General features: G+C 37.1%; 1 protein-coding gene across 1 annotated transcript; it reads left to right on the forward strand.

Moving 5' to 3' along the window:
• The first annotated feature begins 2,500 nt into the window (after nt 1–2,500).
• Nucleotides 2,501–17,522, forward strand: sfxn5b (sideroflexin 5b). The gene is made up of 14 exons (XM_017690140.2): nt 2,501–2,648; nt 6,710–6,778; nt 6,884–6,961; nt 8,033–8,059; nt 8,148–8,202; nt 10,344–10,369; nt 11,039–11,092; nt 11,236–11,292; nt 11,572–11,637; nt 12,426–12,516; nt 12,914–13,029; nt 13,416–13,501; nt 15,239–15,356; nt 15,561–17,522. Exons 1-14 carry the CDS (start codon nt 2,592–2,594, stop codon nt 15,636–15,638), a joined length of 978 nt encoding a protein of 325 aa, XP_017545629.1. The 5' UTR covers nt 2,501–2,591; the 3' UTR covers nt 15,639–17,522.
• Nucleotides 17,523–17,560: the final 38 nt, after the last annotated feature.

The following is a 17,560-nucleotide window of genomic DNA, read 5'->3' on the forward strand; positions in this document are numbered from 1 at the left end:
CAGACTTTTGGTCTTCCGTCTTATATCTCTTGATCATGATCAATTTCAGTCCTACTCGGCCATGATTCCTAAGAGTTTATTTCTTTGTTTTGTGTCCTGTGTGCTAGTGAACTACGATAACTGCAGTAAAACTTGTGAACACACCTCAGTGTCAACTCTTTTTATTTTATTTCTGGTGAACATTTCAGTTTTGTGCTTCCAAGTGTTCAAGTTGATGAGAAATACTCAGGTTGGTAAACAGTGTCCAATAATATAAAAGTTCCTTGAATTCTATAATGAACCTATATCTCACATGGGGCTTGTACAGTTCTGCGTTTTGCACTTTTCTGTCTGTAAATAATGCTTACTTTAAGATTACTTTCAGAGTCACCTTATGTTTCAATATGCAGAGAGTTGCTTAAGCTAGTCAGCTTTGCCATAATAACCCAATCAAATGAAAGCATGCTAATCATTGCTTTTGAGCACTTGCACAAGAGAAGAGGCTCTCTGTGAATAGGCCTACATGTAAGCTATGCAATACTCAGTGCTGCATTGTACCTAAAATTGCTCAGTTATGTTCATCACATTATTTTATGCTTCCACAGCCGAGCAGTGCAGAAGTAGCCAGTTTTGCAAATATGCAAACAAAGTAAACAAACTTGCTTTCTTTTATTAAGCAATGACAGTAGCCTGTATTCTGGTTATAAGAATGTAACAACTGCTTTTGTTCTAAGGACTTCTTCCTGTTCTTCGACACAGTATGTCACAGAAAAAAAAATTTCATGTTACATGCAGTATTAATTCTATCTGTTAAATTGCCTTACAAAAGTATTTTAGTTCCTTTTTTTCTAGAGCTTTGAGCAGTTAAACATAACTAAGTGGTTGCTTATGCAGATGCAACGACTGTATCAGTATTACTGAATGTTGAAGACGTTGAACAAGTTACATTCATGGTTGACACAACCCAAAGTGTAATGAGTGCTTGCTGTTTACGTCTGTAAGATTTGTTGGATTAAAGGGTTTAAGTTCCAAACGTTGGAAATGTTCAGATGTTTTCAAAAGCCGGCCTTGCTGAGATGGTCCTCTCTATCGAATGTTAGAGCTGATGCCATAGAGCACTGTGATGGGTGATTCATTTGACAATTCAAATTATACATTTTGTTACTTCACTTGTAGATTTAATTTACAAGGCATTTTTGTTTTAACAATTATTTATTTCAAGTGGTTTTGGTTTGAAAGTTATTTGGAAATAAAGTTGTAAATACCTCATTTCATCTGGAGTTTTGCTTTTTGTTGTCACAGTTTCTGAGTTGCAATGAAATTGGATGTTTCTTCCTTATAAAAAGAATAATTTCTCATAAACTTAAAGGTGTAGTTCATGTGGTGACAAGCAATCTAATTGGTTTAATTGGTTTTATTCAAGTGCAGTAAATGAAAATAAAGCAAAATAACAGTTCAAATGAACAAAAGCAATATCACTGATCATTTCTAAACCTTACAAACTCTTCTGCCGTTTTGCAGTGTGGTATAGTACAATATATCTGCCTCTGATCAAGTCACTCCTAAAGTTGTGGTTTAATACAGTAAGAGCATGTCCACTTGATGGCGCTGTAGTCCAACTTCTGTCTTGCTGTTTAACCTCTGACTGAAAGCATTTCTTTGATTTAGTACACTGTAGTTGTAACAGATATTTGATTATTTCCAACTGAAATAGATCAGATTTCTGATGTATCTAGGTTATTACATGTCTAGACTCTATATAATAAACACAGTGTGATGGTATGTGTTTACATCATATAAACATTCTATAGAACAACAGTCTATGATAAGACAGGCTTTTTTTGACATGTAATAAACTGTTATTACAAATTAGTTACATAAGCTAAATGATTTAAGTGATTTATATCCTTGAGCTAGTTATTATTTTAAATGTAGCCAGTGAAATAAAATGAATTGGCCTACGCAGCTGTCCCAGATAAGAGAATAAAATTGCTCCAAAGACCAAACGGTTTACAGTTTGCTAAATTGCCAGCTCAGAAAAAACTGGAATTTTGCCTTTAAAAAAGTAAATAACTTTGCTGCCTTAAAATTAACTTCTAATAATAAGTAAACAGCTGATTGATCTACATATTGTTAATTTATTATCTGGCAATATGATGAACTCTAAATTTTAATGCAGCCCTGCTGCTTTATTTAAAGTGAAAGCACCATTTATTACAGTGTAATAACATAATAAGAAGTTATAAGACTTCTGTAGAGCTGTATATTCGCCAAAAACAAACAATAATGATAATATTTCAGTAGTAATGTTTGATAGGAATCTATAATCCCTGTATAACTATAGTTATCTCTAAGTTTTTATAAGGACTTGGTTGCCTCTGCCACTCGCATTCATTTTTTACTATTTTTTTCCAATTCATAACATAAACAAGCTAGAAATTTCCAGTAGTGTAATGTTCTACTCCAAACGCCTAGCAGACAGCAGAACGAACTACATATCCCACATTCCTGTGCGGCTCATTGCTCCACTAGTTTCGTACTCGAGTTGACTCTTCTTTAAAATTCCGTCTCATGAGCCTTTTCATTATTAACGCTGCTTCGCGGCGGTTGTGATGGCTGAGTCTGCCGTTTGTCCTGCTTTTCAGCTCGGAAGACCGCGCTATGACCAGGTAACAAACCATACGTGCCGAGTTTTATTCCCGTTATTTTTTTCCTGCGAACCGCATCTTTGTGTGTCAGCGTTGGTGTTGGTGGGCGCTGATAAACAACTAATCTTTGTCGGTGTGCGACCACCAGCACCGCGCACGGCTCGGACAAAAGTTCTTGTCTTCTCTCGCACATTATGGTGAGAATTTTGGAGGAAGGAGACCCTGTTGCACTTGTTTGTCAAAGCGACAGCGCCCGATTTTCTGTATACTTTCGCTCACAGCGTTGGGCGCATGAAGCAGCTTTAAAAAGACTTTTGTCACGTGCCTCCGCGCAGTTGTGCAGCGGCCGTATTTCTGTGTGTGTGTGTGTGTGTATTTTTACTTATTCCTGCGGAGCCTTTAAGGAGCTGTGATTTTAAAAGGCTAATGGCTTTCAGTTCCCTCGCAATAATTTTGCATTCCACCACAATGCTTTTGCATTCCTTCATTATGATATTTGCATTCCTTCGTAATAATTTTACATTCCCGCCCATTGATTTTGACCTCACTTGTACACACCATGGATTCTGCAAAGAAATGCCTGTTGAGAGAGAATACACAAATATTGCAAAGGATCGCAAAACTATTGCAAGTTAACGCAACATTTTGCAAGGGATCGCATATCATTTTTTTTGCTATGGCACTTTATTGGCTCATATTCCAGTGAACGCAGTCTAGTGCATAAAAAAAGGCTAAGTCAATGCGTAACAGTTGCTGTTTATATCCCCACATGTTCAAAGTTAAGAGTTCACTTATTTAAGTCACTTTCAAGGTTAGAATTTCTCCCAGGTTTTGAACAGACGTGTGTGTGACTGCTTCCCTGCTGTATCTTGAAATCTGGGTCACATCAGTGCAAAGAATGTAAAGTAATTGCTTGTCTTGTATCCTTATCCCTCCATCTTTTCCAGCCCGGCCATGGTTGGAGCACTTTTCATCGGTCAAATGAATGACTGTCTATTTAAATCCCGCAGGCTCCATGGCAACGCTGTGGTCAGCTTTAATTAATGGGGTCTCAAATTAAAACTCAGCGCGCACCAGACCTGATCGTACATGCCCATCATTCTCTTCATGCTCTGACATGTTGGGCTGGATGATGAATAAAGGGGTGAAACCATTATTTTGAAATGCAGTGGCAGTGACACCCAGCCTGCCTGAAACTGAGGTCAGCAAGAAACCCAGACTTTCACTGAACACAGAGTGCAGGGATGCAGACCTGCAGTGGGGCTTCAGCAGCCCTCAGCTGTCTGTCTGTGCTGTCTGTGCATCTCTTTGTTCTTGGGCTGCACAAGAGTAAGGTGCAATTTTCAGCTTGATTGCACTACCCTGTGCCGTTATCTATTTCCTCTCAAAGTTAAAGCATTACTGTCTTTATTGGTGATATAGACAGTGGACCTGACTGACTGACTGACACTGCAACTGTTGTGGTGTAACGAATAGCAAGAAAAATGACTAAAGCATTTTGTCTTGTTTTATAATAGCATTATTACGTGAACATTACACAAAAATTTGACCACAATACTTTGAGACAAAATATAGTATCGTGAAATGATAATCAAACAGGAGAATTTTAAAATGATCTTGTAAAAATGATCATTGTAGAGAAACAATTTGGGATTATTTACAGTGTAGCTGAAAGTTTCTACAGCACAAATATTTTATTTACTATCCAGATTAACCAGTGAATCCAATGTGTCCTAGTTAATAACAGTAAATGTCCAAAAAATGTTTACTTGGGAAACTGTTTCGCCTTAAAATGCCCTACATGTACCTCTCTGCCATGAATGAATTTGAAGGAATTTGTTTTAGACCAAAGCCTTAGCTCAAAATGATCATAAATCATAAATGTCTCGGACATCAGGCAGCATATTCATAACCATTTCATGTAATAACCTTCTGTGAGGTACATCTGGTTCCCATCATCAGTACTGTGAGTAATTTTTTACTAAGTAGATTTCAACAGAACAGAGCATTTCACATCACACCACTGAATGAAATCTTAATGATTAAATTATGCAAAATCTTTGAAAATTAATTCTGATGTGAGTTTTTTACAATAATGATAACCTATTGTCTGCCCCTACTATAGTGTATTGTTAGTCTTGCGTTGTTTTCTATGTTTTCAATACATTTTTAATACAGTACACGGTTAAGAAAATTAAAAAGCAATATTTTTTGTCTGTTTTTTTTCTGCAAGATGCAATAAATCAGTAAATCAGGATGTTTTCCTCTTTACTGCAGAACACACAGCAGCACAGGTTGTGTTGTAGTCAGGCAGGTATCAGGCTGCTGCCTCTATGCTTCTGTTTTTAGCTGGATCGAGGGCGACTGAAGGATGCAGCAGGGTTTTTTGTTCTTGCAGGGCTCCAGCTAGCTGCATCTCTGTGATCTGCGAGGCATATTCTCCAGAGAGTAGAAACACATGCATTATTAACAAGCGTCTTCTCCCGCAGACTTCCGCACACATACCACTGCAAAATGAAAAACAGGAGAGAAACAGCTTTGATGCAGCCGCCTGCACCTCCAAAAGAGCGTTAGTGAGGAAAGCAGTGAGCTTGGCAGATTTTTGGACCCACCAGATACTAAAAGATGAAAGCTAGCAAAATCTCTCAGCTCCAGAGACCTTGAGAGCTATTTTTATTTCTTCTGCTGATACTTCATGAGAGGAAAATGACTTAGATGCAGCCTGATTTCTCACTGTGTGTTCTCTGCCAAATAAACCCTTGGCATGCCCGGCCATGGGGCCTCTGAAACAGTTGGCACTCAGGGTGCCACTGGCATCAGTGCTCAGACGAAGCAGGAAGAGAGAGGAGGGGATGGCAGTAGCGGCAGAAACCAGGCTGAGCCTGTGACTAACCTCACTTAGACGCTGTCAGAGAATGAACCCAATCGTTTTTTGTTTATTGTAATTCTTTGTCTTTTAAAGATGGTACTATAAATTATATTAGTAATCATGTAATCGGTTAATAGCTTTGACAGTTAATCTTTATAAATAATAAGAGTCTTTCTAAAAAGGCCCAACAAGAAATATGGAGTTTATTAAACAAAAGCAAACCATACAAAATCTTTCACATATTTCAGAAACCTGTACTGGAAATAAATAAAGTGAGACGCCTTTAAATCCCATGATAATTATTCACTTTTCTTTAAATAGGAGTGTTTGTTGTAGTATGTAAGCATTGTTAAAGATTTAAATTCTGCCATGCCTTCACAGAGTACCAAAGTCCACAGAGTCTGAAAATGAAAAAGAAGGTGCAAAAACAGCCTGATTTGATTTCACTGTTTTTGTGATGTCACACATTTACATAAATCCACATTTTCAGCCAATGGCTTTTTAGCTCCACTCACTCCTGCTAAAGTTCTAAAGAGTGTTTCTAACCATGCTGCTTTTTGAATGACTCACAATACATGACAGCCAATCAGAACAAACCTCATATATATTTGTTGGTCTGAAAGGCACAGTCACAGCCTGTTTAAGGTAAAAGTTCATGTAAAAATGGGTCATGACAGTTTTTGGTACATAAAACCACAAAAACATTACAGGTGGACCTTGAAAAGAAAAAAAATGCAAGAATAATGTAAAACAAGTCCTGCATTAAAAACAATATGTATGTCCATCAGGCTCTGGTTTTTACTATAAAAATGCTTGATTATATGTAAACTACCAACTAATTGATTCATTTTAATCAGTGATTATCTAAAAATCTGGTAATCAAGTGTAATGAAGTCATCATGAATCAACTGGGATGTGTAGGAACATCCAAAGACAGATCAGAGACAGATGACATATTTAAAGCATGGTGTTAAACAGAAAGCCGAAAGCCCAATCAGGAATTTCTGCAAATCTTGCTGCTGTTACAGAGATTTCTGGAGTGTCTGAACCACCACAACAGCACCAACAATGCCTCGAGATCCCTCTCACTACTGTGTAGCTTTATATGCATGTTTCATGCTGTTAGTGGACTCTGAGCTTGTCCACGGGTGGGGGTGGTGCAGAGTCAGCAGCTTCTGATTGCCTCTTTAATGGAATGTGTTTTTCCTCCCAGAGCTCCTTCCTCGGCAGGTTCAGACACTTTGTTGACATCATCGATCCCAGAACTCTTTTCATATCAGAGGTAAAAACACACCCGCTGTCTACACATAATGAAAGATACATTAAAATCACTGAAGCTTCTGTAACTTAATTTACCTGAAATTAATTCAGTCATTCGTTCTTTCAGACCCGCTTGAAGGAATGTGTTGCACTGCTAGACCATTTTAAACATGGAACTCTTCCTCCAGGAACAACAGACCAACAGGTGAAGCAGTAGAAACACACTACAGTTAAGTTATGTGTATAAAGTCAACAGTTATATGTATAAAGTCAAATTTACACATTTTCCCCCTGACCGTACATATCAAGGTCAATCAAGACATGGTGTCATAAGTAAATATGTAACTAATACACACTTAAATTTTATCAAGTTACATATTATCAATTAGATGGGCATAAACTGAACGCAAGAGGGATTCACAATAACACACAACCTTGAGTTGTTCTATTGCTTTTAGAAAATAAAGTGAAGCGAAGAAGCCCCAAATATTATATAAAATGTGCTTTAATATGAGAAGAGGCCCATATCTCAGAGGTCACGGTATCAGGTTTGGCTCAGATTTTCAATGTCCACCAGAATTTTTTTCAAGTCAGTCTGTATAAAGTTTTACAGTTCATCTTGTTTCCTGAATTGTGTTATGTTCTTCCCTGTTTAATTCTAGTTTATTTAATTGCTCCAGTGTCACATCTGCTGACCAGAAAGCTTGCTCAGGCGCAGTATAATCATGGTGTCCTCCTTTTCTTCAGAATCTGTTCAAAAAACAAAACTCTTGTTTTCCATCTGAGTGAAAAAAATGCAGCATGGAAGTGTATATCATGTACACGGATGTGCTAATAGAAACAGTGCCAATCTCAGTGCAACTGACAAAATCATGATAATTGTGGCCCATTTTGTGTGCAGGAGATATCAGATGCTCTGTTTCCATGTGGGTGGAGCATCTGAGGCTGAGACTAGCTGCAGTGTGAAATGCATCATTGCTGGTGTTCAGTGGAATGAAACAAGTTATTGTGAAAAATAGTGCTGCTATCACATATTATAGCAGAACTAAAATGCTTCTTAACCAATCAGATTGTATCTTCACAAACTACTGTTGTATAAAGTTTCAGAAACTACATTTGCTCTTCAGGGTATGAAGGAAATTGTGTCATTTTGATTTTCCACCAGATTTAGGATTTAACGTTGGGCAGCAGAATAACCACACCATGTTGTGTTTCTTATCAGCTGTTTTGTGTTGCCCTGATAACCTGATTCATTGTGTGTTTTGTCACTTTTCAGTTGTGGGAGGCTCAGAAAGTGAAGCAGGTGAGAAGAAACATGTGCACTCACCGCTCAGGCTAATCGAATCTTGGTCAGCATAATGACTGAACAAGATTTATGTATCTCACTGCAGGCTATTATTCACCCTGACACTGGACAGAAGATCTTCATGCCATTTCGTATGTCAGGTACAGATACGTTTTATTGTGATTGATTGTGGTTCAGTTCTCCAACCCTGCCATTATTCCCAGAGCGGTTTGTGAACATTTAGGGGTCCTGAGCAACATCGCACTTCAGGGCCCCTCGTCCACCCCAAGCATTTTCTTTTTTTATACAAAAACGTAAAAGACAAATACCTTATTTGTTTTGATAAGAATGATATTTAACTATATAAAAGGGGAAGAAACTTTTAGAACAAATTAAATGTAATAAAATGAAAAGAATGCAGGCAAGTAAAATAAATGATTTTTACATTGTTTAAATAAGAATTTCAGTGTTAAATGTATGCATAATTTATTCTTTGAGATTACATGAAAATCTAGCTATTTTATTTACTATGAAAAACAGTCAGTAAACTTTTCTTTGGAGACTGTTTTGCCTTACAGTCTCCTATCCCACAACCTTTGTTGACAATGCAGTTCTGAAATTTTGAAGAGCAGATTTCTCCTTTAAGTGATGAGTGGATCTGTATCTTTGTGCTGTCTTGATTTTTTAGGAGCAACGTTATCAGTGATGTGATCATGACAGACAAAAACAATGAATGCTTGTACCGCTTATGAACCGCTTACCCTGACATTTCTTCTAAGAGTTGTTTGTCCGTCTGTGTTGTAGCATTTGTGGAACACATAGCACATTTTTTTCTCTTTCTTTATGAACCTTTATGATCAGGTTTCAGTGAAACAAGTGAAAACATCAAATCACAGTCCACTGTAAACAGTATCTGTTGTATAATTTTTTGTATCTCTTGGTCGCCCAAACAGTCAGAGACATGGCTGTTATGAGAGAGGGGAATGTTAGTTGTTCCAGACTGTGAGGAACACACTGCTAGCAGTCTGACACCTAGAACAGACAAAGCTGGTCTCAACAGCACAGTATTCTGGAGGTTTTACAGTCTAATGAGCATTTGGTATGCCAGATTGCAGCTGGCTTGGTGTTAGTGGTTTAGTGAGCAGTGATTCATTTCTGGTAACTGAGGGTTCTGGTTTTAATCTTTTCAAGACAGAACATTTTGAGCAACATTACCAAAAGCTAATGTTAGGACTGTTAGGACTAGATTACATCTAAAGCCATAGTTCAGCAAAAATCAGCTTTACACAGTTTCTGCTTTAATAGTAACCACTCAGTCAGTGTCTGACGTTTGCTTATTTAGAGTTGCACTGGAGCTATAAGTAGAATAAGGCGTGGAAGCCAGTAATTTAACCTGGGAAGATTTTTTGAAGCAGTTTTGAAAAGTTCATATGTCAGCACAGAATTTTAATAAATGTAGTTATACATTTATTTTACAGTATCAAATTCAATAGATCTAGGACAGATTTAATTTGTGCTAGCAGGAGCTACAAAGCTTTAAGGCCTGTTCATACCAAGCCAGACAAAAAAAAGTGACCAGAATGTGCATCTTAACACTGTCATCCTTCAGATCAGAGCTCCTGGTTACTCCTGTAGATTTACTGCTTTGGAGCTCCACCACACATAGACAAAGCTTGGCTGCAGAGCTGCACTGGGTAAAAGAAAAATGTTAACTCTTTTTTCTTCCTCTTCTCCTTCTTCCTGCTTTATCAGTGTCAAATAAAAAATGCATCAGACTTGATGTGAAAGTTTCAGCAAGTTAAATCCATTAAAATAGATTAAGTGAAAATAATGAAAATGAGTTAGCACACCATCTTCACGGATGTACTGAACTGTGTTCTCTGTAGAGGATGTCCACTTTATTTTCACTTATAAAATCAATATCAACAAAAAAAAGGTAATTTGACCAGAGGCACCCAAACTTGTGGACTTTTTTTCTTTATTCTAGATGTCAGAATGTGTTGACTGTGGTTTTACTCTCAGTGCAGTAATTGCAGAGGTGATGTTTATACTGTAAGTAGTAGCTGTCAATTGATGCTGTAAGCAAAACACATGTAAGCATCTGCTGACTAGCCATGAGTATAAAAGACTCAGCAGTGCGTTTATCTGCAGGACAGGTTTTACTGCAGCACTTCAGATTTATGCTGATTTCTTTGGAGGGTTTAAGGTGCAAATGATCAAAGTGCAAATGATCTTTAGTAAGACTCTATTTGTGGTTCTGTTATTTGTGATATTGACAGATGTTCTGTTTCTGTTTTTATAGGTTATGTCCCGTTTGGAACACCAATTGTAAGTGCTATATATATATAATGTGTGTTGTGTGTGTGCTTCTTTTACACATATACATGAGTGCATATATCAGTTATTATAATATTACATATATCTTAAAGGTACACTAACAAAAGAGCCTTTTCAGTTCTAATGGGTAAAAAAGAAGTTGAAAAGTGGTCATGTAAAATGAATTATTTCTGGTTTTGGTATTTAAAACCAAGCAAGCGTGATAAATGGTTCTGCTGTTGTTCTATTCTAATGTAATTACATGGTAAGATGTCTAATTACCTTATGAGTTACACAATAAATTCTGTTCACACTTGATTTGCATTCTGTATTGACTTCCAACACTTTTTTAGATTGTTTAGATTTCAGAAATCTACAAAGTAAAAATGTAGAGAAAAATGTTTTTCTTTCCGTAAAACAAGACTGAAGCTTTTCGAATCATAATCGTCTTCTTACAGATGTGATATTGTTTGAAAGTTGCAACAGATTTTTTTGCTAATTTCAGTGAGCTAGAAGCAAAAAGCTATTCATATTAAGTTACACCATGCTTTTGTTTTCACAAATAACTGATTACTGCAATTTCTGAGAGTTAAAGTACTTCCCTTGGAAAGTTTAGGAAACCTTCTTGTTGTAAGCACATGTTGAAAGTAGATTATTAACATCATTAATGTCTGCACGCAGGTGGTTGGCCTTCTCCTCCCAAATCAGACTCTGGCATCCACTGTGTTCTGGCAGGTAAAGACCTGTTTGCTTCTGGAGACAGATTTACCTTCTGTGTTCTATGTGGGTTAATGTGGGTGAACTGCACCTCTATTGTAAAGCATGTTAGTGCCCAGATCCATCTGTTCTGAGACTGTGTTCTCCTCTCTGTCCTGCAGTGGTTAAACCAGAGCCATAATGCCTGTGTGAACTACGCCAACCGCAATGCCACAAAGGTACGGTGGCTTTACTCACATCATTCAGGTCAGTTTTTTATTTTAACACAGTTTTAGTGTCACTGCAGATGGACTTTCAGTGAAGCGATGCTTTGTGTCACTTCCGTTTGGTTGGTCGTTAGTTGTTGCTTAAAGCAGGACATCTGTTCTGCATCTGCTCCCTGACCACAGGCCGCCAGTGCTCCAGGCGGATAGTCAGATTGTGTGTGTTTAGAAGTGCGGAGGATAGTCTGCAGATACTGCGGAATCTTATCTTGATGTTGCTATTTGTCTTCACAGCCAACGCCAACGTCCAGGTTTATTCAGGGGTACCTGGGAGCTGTCACGAGCGCAGTCTCTATTGCGGTTCGTATTTTCAGTGTTACTGCTGAGATTATTATGCCTTTTAAAGGCATGATGTTTGTTTATCAGATCTTATGCAGAAAATTATGCTTAAGGGAAATTCTGTCAATTTTTCATTTTTGGTATAATTATACATTATGGTTAAGATGTAAAAAATAAAGTTGTAAAATGTTAAGATGTTAAGATTTTTTTAAAAATTGGTGAAAGTACTATGATAAGGACTAGGCATCTAAAGCATGGAATGCATCTAAAATGCTATCTGACAGAAATATATAAAAATGGTTATAAATATGTTGCCTGATGCCTGATACAGATTTCAGATAGGAATTTGACATAAAAAGCATTTTTAAAAGCCATTTTTGTACATTGTAAGGGCAAACAGGACCCTCTTTACCATTACTTTAACATTATTAACTGGCACTACCACTGTAAAGAAATCTGAGTCAGTAAATTTCTCTACAGTTACATCTCAAACATGGCAAAAAATAGGTGAAATTCACCTTGAAATATCATTGAGAGACAAACAAAAAAGAAAGAAAGGAAACAGTATAAACCCTGTAGGTTTGTAGGGTTATAACAGCAAGAAAAATATGCAAATCCTGTACATATATTATAGAAAAAATATTTTCTGTAAATTACAAGACCTTAGAACTTTTACATGATAACAGACTTTACAAAACTTACAATAGATTAGAATTACTTATTAAAATACACTTAGACATACAGGACATAATACTGACCTTATAGTTCAGTTGTTATTCAGTAGTTTTGACTCATCTGTTCTGTTGTAGGTGGGATTGAATGTGCTTATTGAGAAATCCAGGACATTTAACCCAGCCACCAGGCTCATCATACAGAGATTTGTCCCTTTCCCTGCTGTGGGTGCGTACAGTACTGAGCTTCAGTCCAATCTGTGTGATCATTGTGTTGAGCTCCCCCTGCTGACTGACTGATGCATCTCATAATAGGTAGAACAAAGAACAGACTAATTTTTAAAACAAATTCTTGTATCTGCAGGACAAGGAGAAATTTAAGAGAGGCATAAACATTAAAAATAAATAAAAAAACAACTTGGTGTTGCATATTTTAAAATATTTTTTTCCTCCCTGCTTTGCACAGTGTTTCTTCTTCAGTATATCTTGTGTAAACAATAAAAACATTCAGTAATTAGTTATTAGGGTAGCGCTGAGATACAGGATTGTGTCCTGTCATACAGAACAACATCGACATGTTCTGACTGTGAATACCACACTGACCCTGCATTTCCTGTTCCTCACAGCCAGCGCTAACATCTGTAATGTGGCTCTGATGAGACACAATGAGCTCTCAGAGGGAATTGATGTGCTCGACAGCAACGGGAATGTGGTGGGCTCCTCACGAATAGCAGCCAAACATGTGAGTGAGTCAGTGAAATGCACAAGTAATACACCAGTATATACCAGAAACTCTGCTACTCAAGTTTCATCATTAAATCATGATAGTAGGGGTTAAACTGTCACGTAGGGTAATCTTCCTTAATATATATATGAATATGTAGCACTATACATAATCTTCATTTGGTGATATTAAAATGTTTAATATCTCTTGATGATCATCAACGTTAGCGCTAAACAGAAACATTTTTTATAGATATTAATTGAGAACATGTCTGATGTTCAAAGACGTCTTGTTTGCTTTTTTATGCAAGTAATCTTAAATTATCCTTCTAGACTTTCTTCAGTGTAAATAACATAAAATTAGAGCAGAAGAATAAACTCTATAGTTAATTTCCTTTTCCACAGGCACTGATGGAGACAGCGTTTACGCGAGTGGTCCTGCCTCTGCCCATCTTTGTCCTGCCTCCTATAATCATGGCCTTCCTGGAAAAGTAAGCAGTTACATTAGTCCTAAAGGCTTTTTGTTAATCATGTCTAAATTGTTTAAAAAGTGTAGAACAGTGAACCTACAATGTCTGTGAATTTAAAGTTATGGTGTGTCTTAAGTTTTCTTTAGGTCGCTTCCAGACTTCAGATTTGCTTAATTTTCAAGAAAAACCAATGACCCCAAAAAGCTAAAGAGGTCTCCCACAGATATTTCAAAATGCATTTATATTTACAGTATGCACTGTGTTTTTAAAGGAATAGTTCAGCATAAAAATCAAACTTACCCCAGATTTGTTAATTAATCAGTAAAGACAAGTCCAGATTTTGCTTGTAGAACTGGCGCTATGAGGCTAACCCTGCTAACAAATAATAGTACTCAGTAGTCACCCAACTAACCTGAATAGTTTATGGAGGAATACATCACCCAAACTTTTCTCAAACTGCACCCAGATCTTCATTAAAGTCACACAGTCTTGCTGATGTAGTTTTGGCTACAGTATGACTAACTGTGAGCTATAGAATTTAACAAAACTACATGCAGCCACATGACAACAAGCTCTGTATTTACAAACCATCAGAGGTGTATGAGTGCTGATCTAGAGTCAGTATCTGTGACAGTGACTGTGATAGATACCGAGGAATCCAATCTAAGATCTGTCTTGCTTTGTGAATACCAGCCCTAGTGTTGTCTGAAATGGCTGCTCATAGCTGTGAAGTTTTGTCCATTTTTATAGCTTACAGTAGGTCATACTGTGTCCTAAACCACATCAACAAAATAAATAATATGTCTTAACAAAGACTCAGATGTGGTTTGAACTGTTTGAAAGCATTTTTGGTGATGTGGTCAATTCAGGAGATCAGTTTGTTAGGAACTTTAGCCTCATAGCTTTAGATCAGAACTAAAGTAAAAATAATTCGGACTCCAAACATGTCTTTAGATGGTCCATCCAGGATAAGTGGAACATTGGGTAAATTTTATGTTTTGTTAAGGTCTCAAATACAAAATCAACATTATACTGATGAAGATATGATGACAGTAACAGATAATTAACCTACATCCTCGGAAGACACTTCCTTCAACAAGTTCTGAGTTGCACCAAGCTGTGCTTGAGTTCTCTGTCAGTATGCTCACAATCATCAGATTCTTATGCTCAGGGAAGGGGTCTGAAGCAATACTGCCAGTGTTACTATATGTTCCTCCACACCTTGTGTGCAATAACACGTTACCACTGGAGAGGTACTATATAAACATATACATAAACATTTTAAAATATCAGCAATTATATCCCATTCCCCTATTCACAATTCACAATTCAAAGTTAAAGGGAATGTTTTGGCCTGGATTGCTTTTGGAATAAGGCCTAATACAGAGCAGCCAATCAGATCAGAGGTCATTTATATATGTTAATCTTAAACAAACAGTAAAACAGTAACAAAACCTATGCAAACATCATAAGTGGACATCAAGGAAAAAAAGAAAAATGTAGGATATGGCCTTTTTAAAAGGTAGAGGAAGAAGGGGTGTGGCTATGCAAAATCAACCACATCACACATTTAATTCTCATTAATAACACTATTATAATACTATTACAATTCAGTGAAACAAACAGCTTTTGACAGTATATGGCTCAAAATTTCCATACATACTGTGTTATTGTCACTGGAGCATGTTCAGGGAGCATCTTGAGAGAAAAGACTGTTTGGCTAATGTTGGTGTCTTGTCGCTCCTCCTCTTCTTGCAGACGTCCGCTGTTGCAGGCCCATCGCTGGCTCATGCTGCCTGTGCACAGTTTGGTGTGTCTGGCTGTGTTCGGCCTGTCCCTCCCACTGGCCATCAGCCTCTTCCCACAGATGTCTGAGGTACTGCTGCGATCATCCAGCACCGTCAGCTCAGACAGGAAGCAATGTTTTCAAACTCTCCCCAGTAAAGTCATGCTGCGAGACTCATTTTCCACAGCTGACCTGTCTGACATTCATTTTAGGGTGTGAGTGGGTTGTTTGCATGATGAATAATGAAGCTTTTGGCAGAGACTTGCTTGCTAATCACTTTTCTGCACTTCACAGATCCAGGCATCTCACCTTGAGCCGGAAATCGCCATGGCAACAGATTGCAAGGTGCTGACCTATAACAAGGGACTGTAACGAAAAGAGAAACACAGCGAGAGAAGAAACTGAGAGAAAGGCAAAGGGAGAAGGCAAATTATTCTCTGTCTAAGCAGCTGCCATCAACAGATTCCGAAGGCCATGTAGTGAGGTGGCTGCAGTGGATTCTTTAGAGAATTAAACTGTAGCTTTAGAGCAATACTCATATTCAATTAACTACCTTACCTTAACTCTCAAGCCATTTGTCAGTTTTTTTCATTTATGAGATTAATAATTGTGTATGTATGACAGTATTAACGTAAAAAGGTAACAAGGCCTTACAATATACAGGTTTATTACAGTATATGATATGAATGCGCAACAGTATATTATAGTTTATTATATATATATTATAATATAATTTATTATATATATTATAACAGTATATTATAGTTTATATAACTTGTCTAGTTGTATGAATTGTATTATATTTATTACACTTATTACACTATAGCATTAATGGATACAAATGGTCTTGTACTGATATTTTCTGAAGGCCTGGATACACTGAGGTGATACAGTAGTATTAAACATTCAGCAACGTGTACCACTCATAATAGCCAGACATGGTGCCAACAACTGATCTAGTTTATACTGCAGTAAATTTTCATATATTGCAGGATTTTGCAGGAGAATATCAGTCTCGTTCTTATAGCATTGTTTTCTGCCATAGTCAACGCACACTAGTTTACAGCACTTTGCAAAAGCCAGAAACCCCCCTGCACACACCCCCCATTTGTTTAATTTCCAGTAAAAACAGGCATTAGGTACAAGTTATTTGTTTTATCAGCTATTTCCGTGAAAATTAGATATAAGGTAATATATTTACCTTACTTAATCTAGAACATCGAAGGATAATAAGCGGGGAAAAAAAATTAAAAGCAAGACCTGGTATACCACCAAAACTGTTACCCTCAGATAAACAGCACATAAAGCGTTCATCTTTGAGAGAGCTGCACTGTTGTGCCAAATCTGAAAAAATCCACAGGTGTTTCTGTCCATCCTTCTACTTTGAGACATCTGAAAGGATGTATAGCTGTCAAGAAGCCCTTATTGAGAAAAGAAAAGGCATAGTGGAAGCTGGTGTTCTCAGACCACCCCAGAGTCTAGACCTGGCATTGAATGTGTGTGGGATTGTAAAAAAAACAAAACAAAACGAAAACAACTTCTAAGACTAAACTTTGGAGGTCTGAAAACACAGCCCTGCAGATTTCTTTGAAAAACTGAAAGCTCTGATAAATGTATAGAATGGAAACACAACATACTGAAAAAAAATTATATTGTTATTTAGGCGCCTGTGTAATTTTGTCTGTTAAGTGAATGTCTGTTTGTTGCTGACAAAACTTGTACTTGGCCATTTTGCCTGGAAATTCAATGTTAGGGGTGGTCTCTGAACTTTGCACAGTACTCTGTTTTATCAGGTACCTGAAGGATGAACTTGTGTGAGACAACAGTAAGATTTCTCCTAAAACCAGTGCCAAATGTTCACATTATAGCCTACTCCATGCACCAAGGCCTTTAAAATGTGTACAGTAGGTTACTGATTATACTAGTTACACAGTGCGTACTTTATTACAGTGTATACTTTATTACACAGTGCAGTTTACTTGCAACTTTACCTCGCCTGTATTCCCTTTCCTTCATGTCTTAATACTTATGTACAACTCTGTGTACCCATGCATTTTAAAACCTAATGTTCTTAAAAATATAACATTTTAGAACTTGATATTTATCACTTGTACTGTACGTCAATGCCAGTCTGTGTCAAAAATGACCCTATATGAGATCTGTGAATTGAGGATGTATGAGATCTTTCTATTGTATTTTGCACTTCTTATTAAATAACACAATCATTTAACAATAAAGATAAGTATATTTAAGAGACCAAACGCTGTCTTCTTTTTTGTATTGCAACAAAGGAA

This window comes from Pygocentrus nattereri, chromosome 8 (assembly GCF_015220715.1).
Source record: "Pygocentrus nattereri isolate fPygNat1 chromosome 8, fPygNat1.pri, whole genome shotgun sequence".
In the NCBI taxonomy this organism is placed as follows: domain Eukaryota; kingdom Metazoa; phylum Chordata; class Actinopteri; order Characiformes; family Serrasalmidae; genus Pygocentrus; species Pygocentrus nattereri.

Coding starts and splice junctions, on each gene's coding strand:
- sfxn5b (XM_017690140.2), top strand. CDS start 2,592: ATGGCTGAGTCTGCCGTTTGTCCTGCTTTTCAGCTCGGAAGACCGCGC. Junction 11,293..11,571: donor CCAACCGCAATGCCACAAAG/GTACGGTGGCTT, acceptor TTGTCTTCACAG/CCAACGCCAACGTCCAGGTT. Junction 13,030..13,415: donor CACGAATAGCAGCCAAACAT/GTGAGTGAGTCA, acceptor CCTTTTCCACAG/GCACTGATGGAGACAGCGTT.